This window comes from Puma concolor, chromosome A3 (genome assembly GCF_028749965.1).
Source record: "Puma concolor isolate L17-30 chromosome A3, mPumCon1.1.hap2, whole genome shotgun sequence".
Lineage (NCBI taxonomy): Eukaryota > Metazoa > Chordata > Mammalia > Carnivora > Felidae > Puma > Puma concolor.
This window is the reverse complement of record NC_141669.1, coordinates 35271339-35285240: the sequence shown is the minus strand read 5'-3', so window position 1 is coordinate 35285240 and position 13902 is coordinate 35271339. Positions and strand designations below refer to the sequence as shown.

The 13902-nt window shown below is 46.1% G+C and overlaps 1 protein-coding gene across 3 annotated transcripts in view; it reads left to right on the top strand.

Moving 5' to 3' along the window:
- Nucleotides 1–998: 998 nt before the first annotated feature.
- KCNG3 (potassium voltage-gated channel modifier subfamily G member 3) overlaps nt 999–13902 on the top strand; it is an 84680-nt gene continuing 71776 nt past the window's right edge. The window contains exon 1 of one of the 3 annotated variants that reach the window (XM_086700473.1): nt 999–2285. In XM_086700473.1, the coding sequence (XP_086556599.1) occupies nt 1621–2285 (665 nt within the window). In that variant the 5' untranslated portion in view covers nt 999–1620. The remainder of the gene's footprint in view (nt 2286–13902) is intronic. The other 2 variants (XM_086700471.1, XM_086700472.1) reach the window with 2 other exon arrangements.

Here is a 13902-nt window from a genome sequence, read left to right as displayed (position 1 = left end):
TTTGCATTGAACAGTTTGCCTTACAACTCACCTGTTTCGCCTCTGGCGGGCACCGCGCGGGCTGGGCTACCGGTGTCGGATGTCGAGTGAATTGCAGGTAGCAGTTTAAAATAATCCCTGCCAAGTGGAATCCACTCCCTGCGCTTCGACCAGAAGGCAGGGCAGTTCGCTCTGAGGAGCCTTAAAGGGCACTTCAAGCTCCAAGAGCCAGTGCTGCAGCCGGCTCGGGGGTGCACAGGGGAAATCAAGACATTATGAAAAGGAGGGCGCAGATGAAGGCTACGGGAAAATTGTGTTCTTGCCAGTGGCAGAGCGATTCTCCTTTCACCCCACTCTACAGAAAGCGTCCTGGCGGGGGGGGAGGGTGTCCAGGAGAGGTACACGTAGGCGCCCTTTTAGGACCCGCGCCCCACAACGCTGGGGGTGGGGCCCCTCCCTTCCGCTGGAGGACAGGCGGGAGGGCGACAACGAGCCTGGGTGCTGGGGTGTGTGGTCGCCTTTAGAGCGGTATGTGGGTCTCCGTGCCGCCAGAGGAAAAGCAAGTCGTCAAGAAAAGCAATTGCTGGGGTGCCTTCTTTGAGAAATCCCTTGGGGCGCTCTCAGAAACTGCGCTGGGTTCCGGATAGTTTCTGGAAAAAGCTCTCCAAACGCCGTCTGCCCCCGCTCCTCAAATCCTGCACCCCAGTCCTCACCCCTCCTTACCCTCCTGCCGCCTCCATTTGGCGGGGGGGGGGGGGGGGGAGCGGTTAAAAGGGGGCCGCCCAAGTCATCCTGATGGCCCCGGGTGGCACGCGGGAGCAGGCACCCCGGCCGCGGGGCTTGGCCGCCCCCACCCCCGGGGCTCCCCGTTGCTCCCTTCCCCGCCCCGCGGACCACTCCTGGCCGCAGCGGGCGGGAGCGGAGGGGGAGGACGGCGTCACGAGGCGGGGAGCCCGAGGTCCAGGGCGGGGCGCCGGGGAATCCCAGCCGAGCGGGCCCGGGAGGTGCGGGCGCGGGTGGGCAGAGGAGGGCGGCGCGTGGAGGGAGGTGAGCCGAGCTGAGCCGGGAGGCGAGGAGGGGGAACCGCGAGGAGGCCCCGCCCCCGCCTCGCGGAGCCGGCTCTCCGCCGCCTCCGAACCCGCTCACTTTGCCTCTCGCCTCTGGACGGCGGCGGGGCGGTTGCCGGAACCGCGGCCAGAGGGAGCGCCAGGGACCGTGAGCCATCCCGCACCGGTGCCTCCGCCCGCCGCCCGCGCCCCTCACGGGGGGCACAGCGCCGCGGCTTTGAAAGGACACCCCGGCCTCGCAGGGGGGCACCCCCCCCAGGCGCTGACAGTCTCATTCCCAGCCAACGGGGCGCAGCGCTGACGCCTGAGGGGACTCCCCGGCCACCTGCAGGTACCGCCGCGCCGAGGGAGCGTCGCTAGCAGCAACGCCTGGCCGCGGAGGAGGCTAGAGCCGAGGGGTCTCCGGGTCGGCGAAGGGCAGGAGCGGAGCCCGCAGCGAGAGCCGGCCGGCCAGCCCGCGGGCCCCGACGGCGCGCTCCCCCGTCGGCCAACGGCAGGCAGGCCCCGCGCGGCGACCGGGGGGGGGGGGGGGGCGGCGGCGGCCTCGGGCCTCGGGGCCTCGGGGCGGCCAGCCATGACCTTCGGGCGCAGCGGGGCGGCCTCGGTGGTGCTGAACGTGGGCGGCGCCCGGTACTCGCTGTCCCGGGAGCTGCTGAAGGACTTCCCGCTGCGCCGCGTGAGCCGGCTGCACGGCTGCCGCTCTGAGCGCGACGTGCTGGAGGTGTGCGACGACTACGACCGCGAGCGCAACGAGTACTTCTTCGACCGGCACTCGGAGGCCTTCGGCTTCATCCTGCTCTACGTGCGCGGCCACGGAAAGCTGCGCTTCGCGCCGCGGATGTGCGAGCTCTCATTTTACAACGAGATGATCTACTGGGGCCTGGAGGGCGCGCACCTAGAGTACTGCTGCCAGCGCCGCCTCGACGACCGCATGTCCGACACCTACACCTTCTACTCGGCCGACGAGCCCGGCGCCCTGGGCCGCGACGAGGTGCGACCGGGCGGTGCCGAGGCGGCCCCCTCCAGGCGCTGGCTCGAGCGCATGCGGCGGACCTTCGAGGAGCCCACGTCGTCTCTGGCCGCGCAGATCCTGGCCAGCGTGTCGGTAGTGTTCGTGATCGTGTCCATGGTGGTGCTGTGCGCCAGCACACTGCCCGACTGGCGCGCCGCGGCGGCAGATAACCGCAGCCTGGATGACCGGAGCAGGTACTCCGCCGGCCCTGGGAGGGAGCCCTCCGGGTAGGACGCACTGCTTCTCTGCCCGTCCCGTCCGTCCTGTTGCGTCTGTCTGTCCCGTCCGTCGGTCCCGTCTCCGTCCTATTTTCCTCCGGGCTGCCGAGCCAGGCTAAGTTCCCGGCCCAGCGGGGCCCCAGGCGGGGCCAGCCAGGGGATGGGTTTGTCCTCACTCCTCACTCCCTATTTACCTGGGACCAAGCGGCTCTGGTCCTTACACTAGACTCCCCTCTTTTTTTTTTTTTTTTTTTTTTTTTAATCTTTTAACATGTATTTATCCTTGAAAGAGTGAGAGAGGGGGAGAGGCAGAGAAAGGGAGACACAGAATCTGAAGCAGCCTCTAGGCTGTCAGCACAGAGCCCGACGTGGGGCTCGAACTCACAAACAGGGAAATCATGACCCGAGCTGAGGTTGGGTGCTTAATCGACTGAGCCACCTAGGCGTCTCTAGACTCCCTTCTTGAGGGCGAGTCGCCACGCATGGGGAAGGGCAGGTAGAGATAAACAAACCTCCCATCTTTTAGTTTACTTTTGAGCAAATAGCAACTAATTAGATTTCTTTAAACTTTTATTGTTAGCATTACAATTTAACCTTGGGCTAATAGCAGTTTGAATTATTTGCCAATTTTTGGTGGTTGAAAAGATGAAGTATTGTTATGGTGAAATGTGGTTTACTATGCACTGGCCACACATTCTAAACACTCTACATAATATGTACTTTAATGGAATTGTATTATCAAAGAGATTAACGACAAAAGACTCTAAATAATGGATGTCTGCCCTTTTCTCTCTTCTTTTCCCACAAAGTATGTAGTTAGCAAAGCACCTGTTCACTGCTTGGTACCAAAGATACACACTGTGGCTTTCAGAAGGGTCTTCAGTGTGGGGAGGGAAAAAATCACTACCTTGGATAAGAAGAAACATTTAAACTGCCCCAAATCCAGAAACATTATTGGACTAGTTAATCTTTCTTTTTTTTCCACTTTATTGGGATAAAAGGAAAATATTTTAATCTTTCCTTAGATCATGTTTACCTTTCAATAGAGATAACACACTTCTGTTTTTAGAGCTAGTGAGTTCAATTTGCATATTTGGTTGGAGGAATAAACAGTAAAGTTGGCTTTGAAGGGAAACAGTCTCTTGGAGGCACAAACACAAGATTGTATATTCTGTTTTACCTTTGACACTGTTTTAAGATGCCTCGTCCATTCATATTTATTTTCTTATTTATTTATTTTTCTCCTTCCATTCATTTTTAAAATTAGGTTGTGCCTGATAAACTTTTCCTGATAGAGATGTGCATGTTTCCGGTGGTATTATATGCCTTGATGTTACAGTGCATTAGTTCCACATAATAGTCTTCCTTTGGAGAGTGAAGATTGTTTTTTAATGTAAGAGGTAAATAAAATTGCCTAGTACCACAGAGTCCATTACCGATATAGTGATATCTTGGCATGAAATCCAAGATACATGCTTTAAAAGGAAATTCATTAGTAGACTAATTGTGTGTAATGTATTAGGTTCTGAGTTTTTGATTTACAGATAAGAATTACTTATTTGGTACTCATCAGTACAATGAAATTAATTTATATACCTAAATACATAAATGCCCTTGATTCTTTTAGGAAACCATAGGACAATGAGCCTTGAAATGATTCACTAGTAATTGTGGAATTCTAAGGTTAGTGAAAGTTCAAGCTACATTAGCAAAGGAAACAGGAGAATTGAGTTAGACTTCCTGAGTCTGCAAAAGAAGTGAAGGAAGAAGAGGAATTCTTGATTTGTGTATATGTATTTTACGTATGTGTATAATTATTCAAGTCGGAACTGTTTCCTAGATACCCAGATATTTCAGGCAAAAGCATGTTTTTTCTTGGCTTAATGGCCCAGTTTTAAGCTTCACACTCCAAGTGTAGGTATGAAAATCAACCTCTGTAATCCCAAACAGGTAAGCTGAAGGACGAGTGAGCAGCTGAGGAGGCTGGAAGTCACAGAGGGAGCCTCCCATAGGCCTCCTCCAACTGACAGGGCCTCTACGCTGGTGCTTTGACAATAGTCTCTCAAACCCTGCTTGCTTGTGTTTGCCGAAATTAGACTTTTTAAAACATCATTCTGATCATCTGACCATATTTGGCACCTACCAAATAAAGCCAAAACATTTTTCTTGTCCTTCAAAGCTCTTTATGGGTTACCCACAATCTGCCTTTCTTGACTTATCCTGTCGTCATTTGCAAGCATCTTTTTTGAGTATGTGCTGTTTAAGGCACTGTTCGTATTCCAAATATTGTAACTTTTTTCCTGGTTGTTTTCTAAAGAAGAGGTGTCAAATTGGTGATGTCGGAATGAGAGACACAATTGATTAACAATTGAGTTGTTCTGGGATACAGTCTGGCCTTCAAAGTGGAAGGGGATGGAAACAAGTCATCTTTGGAAGGTTGCAGAGGTTGTGCACTGCCCAACAGTGGTGGGGGGGTGGTTGTCATTTATAAAAACTGTATTCACAACCTTTACAACCAGGTATGCTCCACCTGAGAACATAATAAGGAGAATTTTCCAGGTAAAGAGAACGGCAGGGGCATAGGCATGAAATTTGCATATTATGTTTAGGGAGTGTGAGTCCAATGATTGAGTGAGAGGTGGAGGCACAGCAGATGTTAGAAAGCCTCAAAGGAGAAGGATAAAGATTTTATTTCGTAGGCAGTAGTTAGCTGTTGGCAGGTTTGGGGTAAGTAGGTTATGTATATTAAATCATGGGGGTCATGAATTGTGCACTGCGAACTGGGGATGGGGAAGATTGGAAACAGGAGGATGAGTTTGGAGATCTTTGCAGAGGGAAGGATTGCTCTGAGGTGGTAAGAATGGAGAAGAAATGATCTCTCTGGAAAATATTAGAAAGACTCGTAATTAATCCAGGGCATTGGAAGGATACAGGCATCAGGGACTGAGTACTTGGACTTCCAGGAGCTAGGAGTACTCCCTGTCACTTGCCGGCTCCATTTGTCCATACTGGCCTGCTCACTTGTTCCTGAACCCACCCGAATGTTCCTTACTGTGCAGTCCCTTGCCTGTCGAAATTGAATCATCCATCAAGCCCAACTTAGATTCTGTTTCTTTTTTGAAGCCTTTTCTGCCTACCTGAGTAGATGTGATGTTTTCTTTTGAATTTCTTGAGGGGTTTCTTATTTGTACTACTTATTTGCCATCTATAATGTCCTTCCTAGCATGGTAGTTATTTTTTCATATAAACATGTCCTCGTTTCTAAACTAGATGAGAGGAAAAGGCCTAGAAGGCAGCTAAATTCTATACTATTTATTATGACAGCATCTTTTAGAAAAAAAATTATTTCGGCACAATAAATGTCTACTGTTTATATTATAATTCAAAATACAGCCTTCCAGGATGATATCATCTGTTGCATAGATTGAAGAGCTGTGTGGGGTAAGGCTGTGGGCTTCAGCTGGTGGAACTCTTAGTTGAGGAGGACAGGATCTTGTGCTAAGAATGAGAAAAAAAGTCTGTTAAATCAAGGAATGATTGTTTATCAAGTAGTGATTTTGCAAAAGGAATAAAGATAAGCATAGGATTTCTTTTTATTAATCTTTGAAATATTAGAATAGCATACAATCTCAAGTTTGGAAGAAATCTTGAGAGGTTTTCCAAATCAATAATTTGAAAGTTTTTTCTGTATGAATATGATCTTTTTTTTTAAGGTTCATTTATTTATCTTGAGAGAGAGAGAGAGAGAGAGGAAATCCCAAGCAGGCTCTGCACTGTCAGCACAGAGCCCGACATGGGGCTTAAACTCATGAATTGTAAGATCATGACCTAAGCTGAAATCAAGAGTCCACGCTTAACTGACTGAGCCACCTACGTACCCCATGAATATGTTCCTTTTAAATTGATTTGTTCTAGATGATTAATAATCATATAAATAATCGTTTAAAGTCCAGACGCTATAAAAGCAAGCCTTTCTCCATCTCCTGGGCATTTACTTCTTTTCCCTAGATGTAACCAAAGTTACTTGATTTTGTGTGTCATTTTAGAGACATTTTATGTACTTACAAACATATCATGTATATTTACAAACAACACAACAAAAACAGTACAATAATACTTTTCTGAAACTTCCTTTTCAAACTAACCAACATGTCTTGGAGATTGTTCTGTATAAGTCTATACAGAGCTACCCAATTATTTTATGCAGCTGTATAATATTCCACTCTATGACTGTCTCATAATTTTTGGACATTTATGTTGTCTCATCTATAGAGAATGCTGCAATGAATATCCTTGTACATGTACATTAGTTTGCTTTTATCCATAGGATAAACTCCTGAAAGTTAAGACATAGGGTCGAAGGGCATGTGCATTTGTAATTTGCATAGGTAATTCCAAAGTGCTCTTCAAAAAGATGATATCGTTTTATACTCCTGCCTGCAATGTGTGGGAAAATATGCTTTTTCTTTCTGTTTTTTTATTTTTTATATTTAAAGTTTATTTTATTTTGAGAGAGAGAGTGCATGTGTATGAGCGGAGGAGGGGCAGAGACAGAATCTCAAGCAGGCTCATACTGTCAGCTCAGAGCCTAACATGGGGCTCTAACTCATGAACCCCCAGGTCGTGACCTGAGCAAAGATCAAGAGTCAGACACTCAAATGACTGAGCCAGCCAGGCACCTGACCCACTCTTTTAAAACCACTCATGGGGCGCCTGGGTGGCTTAAGGGTCCGACTTCAGCTCAGGTTATGATCTCGCAGTTCCTGGGTTCGATCCCTGCGTTGGGCTCTGTGCTGACAGCTCAGAGCCTGGAGGCTGCCTCGAATTCAGTGCCCCCCCCCCTCTCTCTCTTCCCCTGCTTGTGTTCTGTCACTCACAAAAATAAATAGATAAATAAAATCACTCAGCATGGCTTCCTGTGTCATAAAAAGATACTCTATGCTAGTCAGAACTTTGAGGAAAAGGTCACATATAAAGTACTTCTCACCTTTACTTTCTGGTCCCCTTTGCCTCTGAACTTATGTCCCCTCAGCCAATCTCAGCTGTTGCATTGTCTTTTGAATTTTAAATCTCTTTATGGTGCAAAGTCTTGCTGTAATTTTAATCTGTCCTTCAGAAATTATTTCTAAAAGTTGCTTCATGTTGGAATTTTGATCTTTAATTTGTATTGCTTTGTGGTGTGGTAGTGAGAATCTGAGGAGATGTAAAGATGTTCAAGTTTTTTTTGCAGTGTTATTTTTAACCCAAGTTTTAAAAATGAAATACATAATCAAAATGAAACACCAAGTGATGGAAATTTAAAAATCAATTGTATTATTTCTATTGCCTATTAGGTCAATATTGTATAAATTCAGTAGGTTTTTAAGTACTTTAAAAATAAAAAGCAGTATTTGAAACTGAAGGTGAAAGTCTCAGTGCTTTTACTTTGCAGATAAGGTGGATATTTTCAGAAGCCGGTAATTAATAGATCTCTGATAGGATTGAACATAACCCTGAATCTCAGTTAAATTTTGTTCTTGCACAGTGGACTGTTTCTTTTAATATATGTACAGGGTTTTTCTATCTGCTGCCAGTTTTAGAATGCAGTGGAAACTTTCTTTTGTCAATACTCTTTTTAATCAAGGTGCTTTTTTTCTCAGTAAGCAAATTAATTTTCAATGTTGTTCTTTTTATTTTATTTTTTTTTTTAAGTGAAATTTTGCTCACTGGAATGAAGTATGGTTCTAAGTGTTGTGAAGTGAAGCGTAAACATGCCCCTCTCTCCTCAATCCCATTACCCAGTTTCTCGGTGTTCTTTCCTGAAATGCCCATATAAATGTAGGTACACACGCGCGTGCACACACACACATGTGTATATAAATTATACGTACATATTTTTAAAAATTTATAACTGGGATCATTCTATAATGTTGTTTAACAATTTGCTTTTTTGTCTGCACATCTTGGAACTCTTTCCTTATCAGTTGATAGAAATCTTCCTCGTTCTTATGAAAACCTGTAGAATGTTCCATCGTATGGCCGGGCCACAGTTCAGTCAACAAGCCTCTGTCCTGTCAGTAATAGTGATGGCTGTCATAGTAATATTTATTTCATAGTTCATATATGCTAGCCGCTTGTTAAGTTTTTACATGTATTTTGTCATCTAAGTCTCCTGTAACAATCCCGTGAGGTGGCATCGTTACTATCTTCATTTTATGAGTGAGATTTAGAGAGGTGAAGCGGCACGTAAGCTCACAGAGTGGGTAAATGGTGACCCGGCATTTGATTCCCATGTCCCTGCTCCATACTACTGTGGAATGTTTGGTTTTGACTCCAGTTTTTCAAAAATGCAAATGGTGGTAAAGAACAATCTTTTTCATGTATCTTTTTTGCAAATTGGTGTGAGTATATATGTTAGATAAATTCTGAAGTGGAAATCGCTGGATCAAGAGGATTGTGTTTAAATTTTTTTTTTGTTAATATTTTTATTTATTTTTGAGACAGAGACAGAGTATGAGCAGGGGAGGGGCAGAGAGAGGGGGAGACACAGAATCCAAAGCAGGCTCCAGGCTCTGAGCTGTCAGCACAGAGCCTGACACGGGGCTAGAACCCACGGACTGTGAGATCATGACCTGAGCCGAAGTCGGATGCTCAACCGACTGAGCCACCCAGGCGCCCCGAGGATTGTATTTAAAAAAAAGTTTTTTTGTCGGGGCGCCTGGGTGGCTCAGTCAGTTAAGTGTCCGACTTCAGTTCAGGTCATGATCTCATGGTACGCAAGGTCAAGCCCCGTGTTGGGCTCTATGCTGACAGCTCAGAGCCTGGAGCCTGCTTCAGATTCTGTCTCCCTCTGTCTCTGTTCCTCCCCTGCTCGTGCTCTATCTCTGTCTCTCTCTCAAAAATAAATAAAGATTAAAAAAAATTTTTTTTTTTAAATTTTGTCAGCTATTACCAAATTTCCCCTAAACTGAGTGCAATTTAGCACTACTCTTTATTAACGATAGTGACTGTTACATACAATACGAATGCAATTAATAATGAATAGAATGCTAATATTAATAAAATTTTAATAGAAAACATTTGGAAATAATCACCTTAAAAAAATAAAACAGCTTTAAAGGGGAGCCTGAGTGACTCAATTGGTTAAACATCTGACTTTGGCTCAGGTCATGAGCTCAGTTCCTAAGTTCAAGCCCCACATTGGGCTGTCTGCTCCTCTCAGCACAGAGCCCGCTTTGGATCCTCTGTCCCCCTCTTTCTTTGCCCCTCCCCAACTTGTTCTTTCTCTCTCTCTCAAAATAAATAAATAAACTTTAAAAAAAAAAGAATGTCTTAAAAAATACGTAACAGCTTTTTTTTTTAAGTTTTTTTAAAATGTTTTTATTTATTTATTTTTTTTGAGACAGAGAGAGAGCATGAGCAGGGGAGGGGCAGAGAGAGAGGGAGACACAGAATCCAAAGCAGGCTCCAGGTTCTGAGCTGTCAGCACAGAGCCTGACGCGGGGCTCGAGCTCATGGACTGTGAGATCATGACCTGAGCCGAAGTTGGATGCTTAACCGACTGAGCCATGCAAGAGCCCCAAATATGTAACTGCTTTATTGAGATATAACTCACATACTGTAGAACTCACCTTTAAAGTGCACAATTCGTGGGGCGCCTGGGTGGCTCAGTCGGTTAAGCGGCTGACTTCGGCTCAGGTCATGATCTCAAGGTTCATGGGTTCAAGCCCTGCACCAGGCTTTATGCTGACAGCTCAGACCCTGGAGCCTGAGTCTCCCTCTGCCCCTCCCCCACTCATGCTCTGTCTCTCTCTCTCTCTCTCTTTCCATCTCTCTCTCTCTCTCTGTTTGCCTCTCTCTCAAAAATGAATTAAAAAATTTAAAAATGTACAATGCAGGAGTGCCCAGCTGGTTCACTCTGTTGAGCAGAAGCCTCTTGATCCTGAGAAGACTCATGAGTTCAAACCCCACACTGGGCATGGAGCCTACTTAAAAAAAAATTAAGTAAAGCACACAATTCAGTGAATTTTACTATATTCGCTGAGTTGTACAAGTATCGATCATCATCCATCCTACTTGAAGCATTATGTTTTGGTGATATGTTTGAAGGAGTATTAAAATGTGTTAGAAAGCTGGAACCCATGAATGGCTAAGAAAGGGACCCAGGCATTTTGACTGAGCAGATGAATCAGATGAAGCAATAGGCAAAACATTTGTGTTTGAATTCATTCATTCATTCATGAACGGGTGGGTTCTGTTGGAGTGTTTGGAAGAGTTATATGTATTTAAGTGATTTTCTCTGCCTGCTAGTAGCAAGGACTCCTCAGCTTTTCCTCTACTGGTGAAGAGAAGTGTGTAATTGAGGCAATCATCTGACTTTCTCAGGCCAAAAAAATGTCAAAAGGAAAAGGCGATGGTGTTAAGAATTCAGGACTCCCGAGTCGGGAAGCCTCCCTGGAGTTAATTCATTACCCTGCTCTGGGCCTGTACCCTCCTCAGTTAAGTGGGGATTTTACACAGAAGGGTCAATGAGAGAATGAAGACTGAGCCCTCAGCAGGAAACTGAACTCCTTAGCTCGTTACCTTTCCTTGTATTGGGCCTCTTCCCGCTGTCTCTCTTTTCTTGAGTTGCTTGTGAAAGTCTTACCTCCTTTTTCGTCTACGAGTTCTTTGAGGACAGAAATTTCTTTCTTCACAACATGTAGTTCAATACCTTGCACATGGGTAGTGCGTCAGTGTGTATTTTATATACGTGTGAAAGAAACATGCAGGTACAACAGTGTTTTCATTTTTTAAAAGATTTTTATTTTGTTTTCTTTATTTATGTTTAAAATGTTTATTTATTTTGAGAGAGAGAGAGAGAGAGAGAGAGACCAAGAGTGTGCATGAGCAAGAGAGGGCTAGAGAAGGGGAGGGAGAGAGAGAGAGAGAGAGAGAGAGAGAGAGAGAGAGAGAGAGAATCTTAAGCAGGTGCCATGCTTAGTGTGGAGCCAAACACAGGACTTGATCCCATAAATTGTGAGATCATGACCTGAGCCAAAATCAAGAGTTGGATGCTTAACCAACTGAGCCACCCAGGCGCCCCTAAAGATTTTATTAAGTATAATCTCTGCACCCAACATGGGGCTTGAGCTCGCAATCCTGAGATCAAGATCTGCATGCTCCAGCACCTGAGCCAGCCAGGTGCCCCACATTTTCATTTTTGATACGAGAGTGTGTGTTTTTATAAGTTGCCTTCAACCTATGAGTAGGTTATATTTTAAGGACTTAATTGCAAATGGGTTTTATGGCTTTCCATTCATTTATTCATGAAGTTCGACAAACATTTATTGAACAACTCCTATATATCTGGGACTGTTCTGGGGGCTGGAGATATAGCAGTGAACAAAAAACAAAAAACAAACAAAAAAAACCCAACCAGAGTCCTTGCCCTCAAGAACCATCTGTTCTAATAAATAAATATATAATGATAGTGATAGATGCTATGAAGAAACAAAGCAGAATTAAGGGATTTGTAGAGTGTGGACCATAGTCAGGAAAGGCCTCTCTAATCAGGCGGTGGATGTCTGAACAAGGACTGGGAGGGATGCAGGTGGCAGCCGTGAAGGTATCTGGCCAAGAGAGTTCCAGGCAGAGAGCATGTAAGCACAGACTTTGAGGGGGGTGTGCCCTTGGTCTGTTGGAGGAACAGCAAGGAAGCAGAGAGGTAGGGGTGACCAGGGTCTCTGCTGTCCCCCACACATTCTGTTGCAGGACTGGTGGTCTGGAACAAGGGTGGGCAGACTGCGGCCTGCAGATAACTTAGGCCCGTTGCCTGTTTTTGTACAGCAGAGGGGTAGGGGTTGGGAATTGGGGGTGATGGTGACAGTGACAGTGGGGGAATGGAGTTCTTGTAGAGCTGTATGGGTGCACCAGCTAAAGGGATTTACTTTTGATAGTCCTCATTTTTAATGTTTTGTCTATTTTTGAGAGAGAGAGAGAGAGGCCAAGAGAGAGGGAGACACAGAATCCGAAGCAGGCTCCAGGCTCCGAGCTGTCGGCACAGAGCCCGACGCGGGGCTCGAACTCACAAACCGTGAGATCGTGACCTGAGCGGAAGTCTGACGTTTAACCGACTGAGCCACACAGGCGCCCCGATAGTCCTCATTTTTAAAAGAGAAAATAAAATGGTAAGGGCTTTGGATTTGTATTGGAATGTGGGTTTTGAGCAGAAGACATAACTTGATTGAATTGAAAAAAATTTTAAAGTAATCTCTGCACCCAACAGGGGGCTCAAACTCATGACCCAGAGGTCAAAAGTTGGATGGTCTATGGACTGAGCCAGCCAGGTGCCCCTGATTTAATTTAAAATTTTAAGAGATGACTCTGGCCCCGGTATGGAGGGCAGACTCTAGGGGGCACGGGTGGAGCCAGTGAGGCCAGTTAGGACCCCCATTTCACCTAATACTCAAAGAGTTGCCTAGAGCCCTGGGTCCAGGCTGCTAGCTGCCGTGTTGATCTGAGTTGCCGTGGCAGGGTTTCCTTTTTCGTTTTCTGGGTAAAACTGTTGTTGTAATTGGTCAGGTTTGCCTCTGACATCATTGCATGACCAGGGCCCTGCTGTTCCTCCCCACACTCTGTTGCAGGACTGGTGATCTGGAGCAAGGGTGGGCAGACTGTGGCCTGCAGACAACTCGGGCCCGCTGCCTGTTTCTGTACAGTCCCTGAGCTAAATGGTTTTTACACTTTTAAAATGGTGAGGAAAAAAAATCAAAAGAAGACTGTTTTATGACTCATGCAAATTATCTGACATTCAGATTTCAGCGTCCATAAATACAGTTTTATTGGTGCACAGCCGTGCTCATTTGTTTACATGTTGTCTATGGCAGCTTCCTGCTACTTGGGTGGAGTTGAACACTTGAACATTTGCAACAGAGGCTAGCTGGCTTGCAAAGCCTGAAACATTGACTCGCTGACTCTTTACAGGAAAAGCTTGTCAACCCTGGGTCTAGAATGGTCTTGTCGTAGGTTTCAGCCTGTCCGGCTGTGTGTCCTCGGGCACATTCCTTCTCGAAGCCTCGGTGTTCTCATTTGTAAAGTAAGGATAGCGGTAGAGGGTTGAGGATGGGTTACTAACTGCTGTCTTCTAACCAGCTTGATGCCAGATGCTGCCCTTGGATCTCACTGAGGCCCACCCTGACTCACAGATTGTTCTGTTTTCCTAAGATACTTCCCCTAACCAGAGCTCATTATTCGATCCTAAGAGTTCTGGTACAGTAGGGACTTTTATTAGCATTTTCGGTTGGGGTGGGAAATCCAGTATTTATAAGTTAGGGACTGTCTGTATTAATTTCAGATCACAGATTTAGACTTACCAATTTACTCTGAACTGGTGAATGTGAGAGGTAGTTGGGGAAAGGATGGATGATCAAAACTGGGATTCACCAGGTAGGTCCTATTAAATCAGGGACTGCATTTTTATGGGAAATAAAATGGGAAGTACATATCAGAAAAGGAAGGTGTCCTGGGACGTCTGGCTGGCTCAGTCGGTTGAGCGTCTGACTTTCGATTTCAGCTCAGGTCATGATCCCAGGGTCATGGGATTGAGCCCTAAGTCCAGGTCTGCTCTGAGCGTGGGGCCTGCTTAAGATATTCTCTCTCTCTCTCT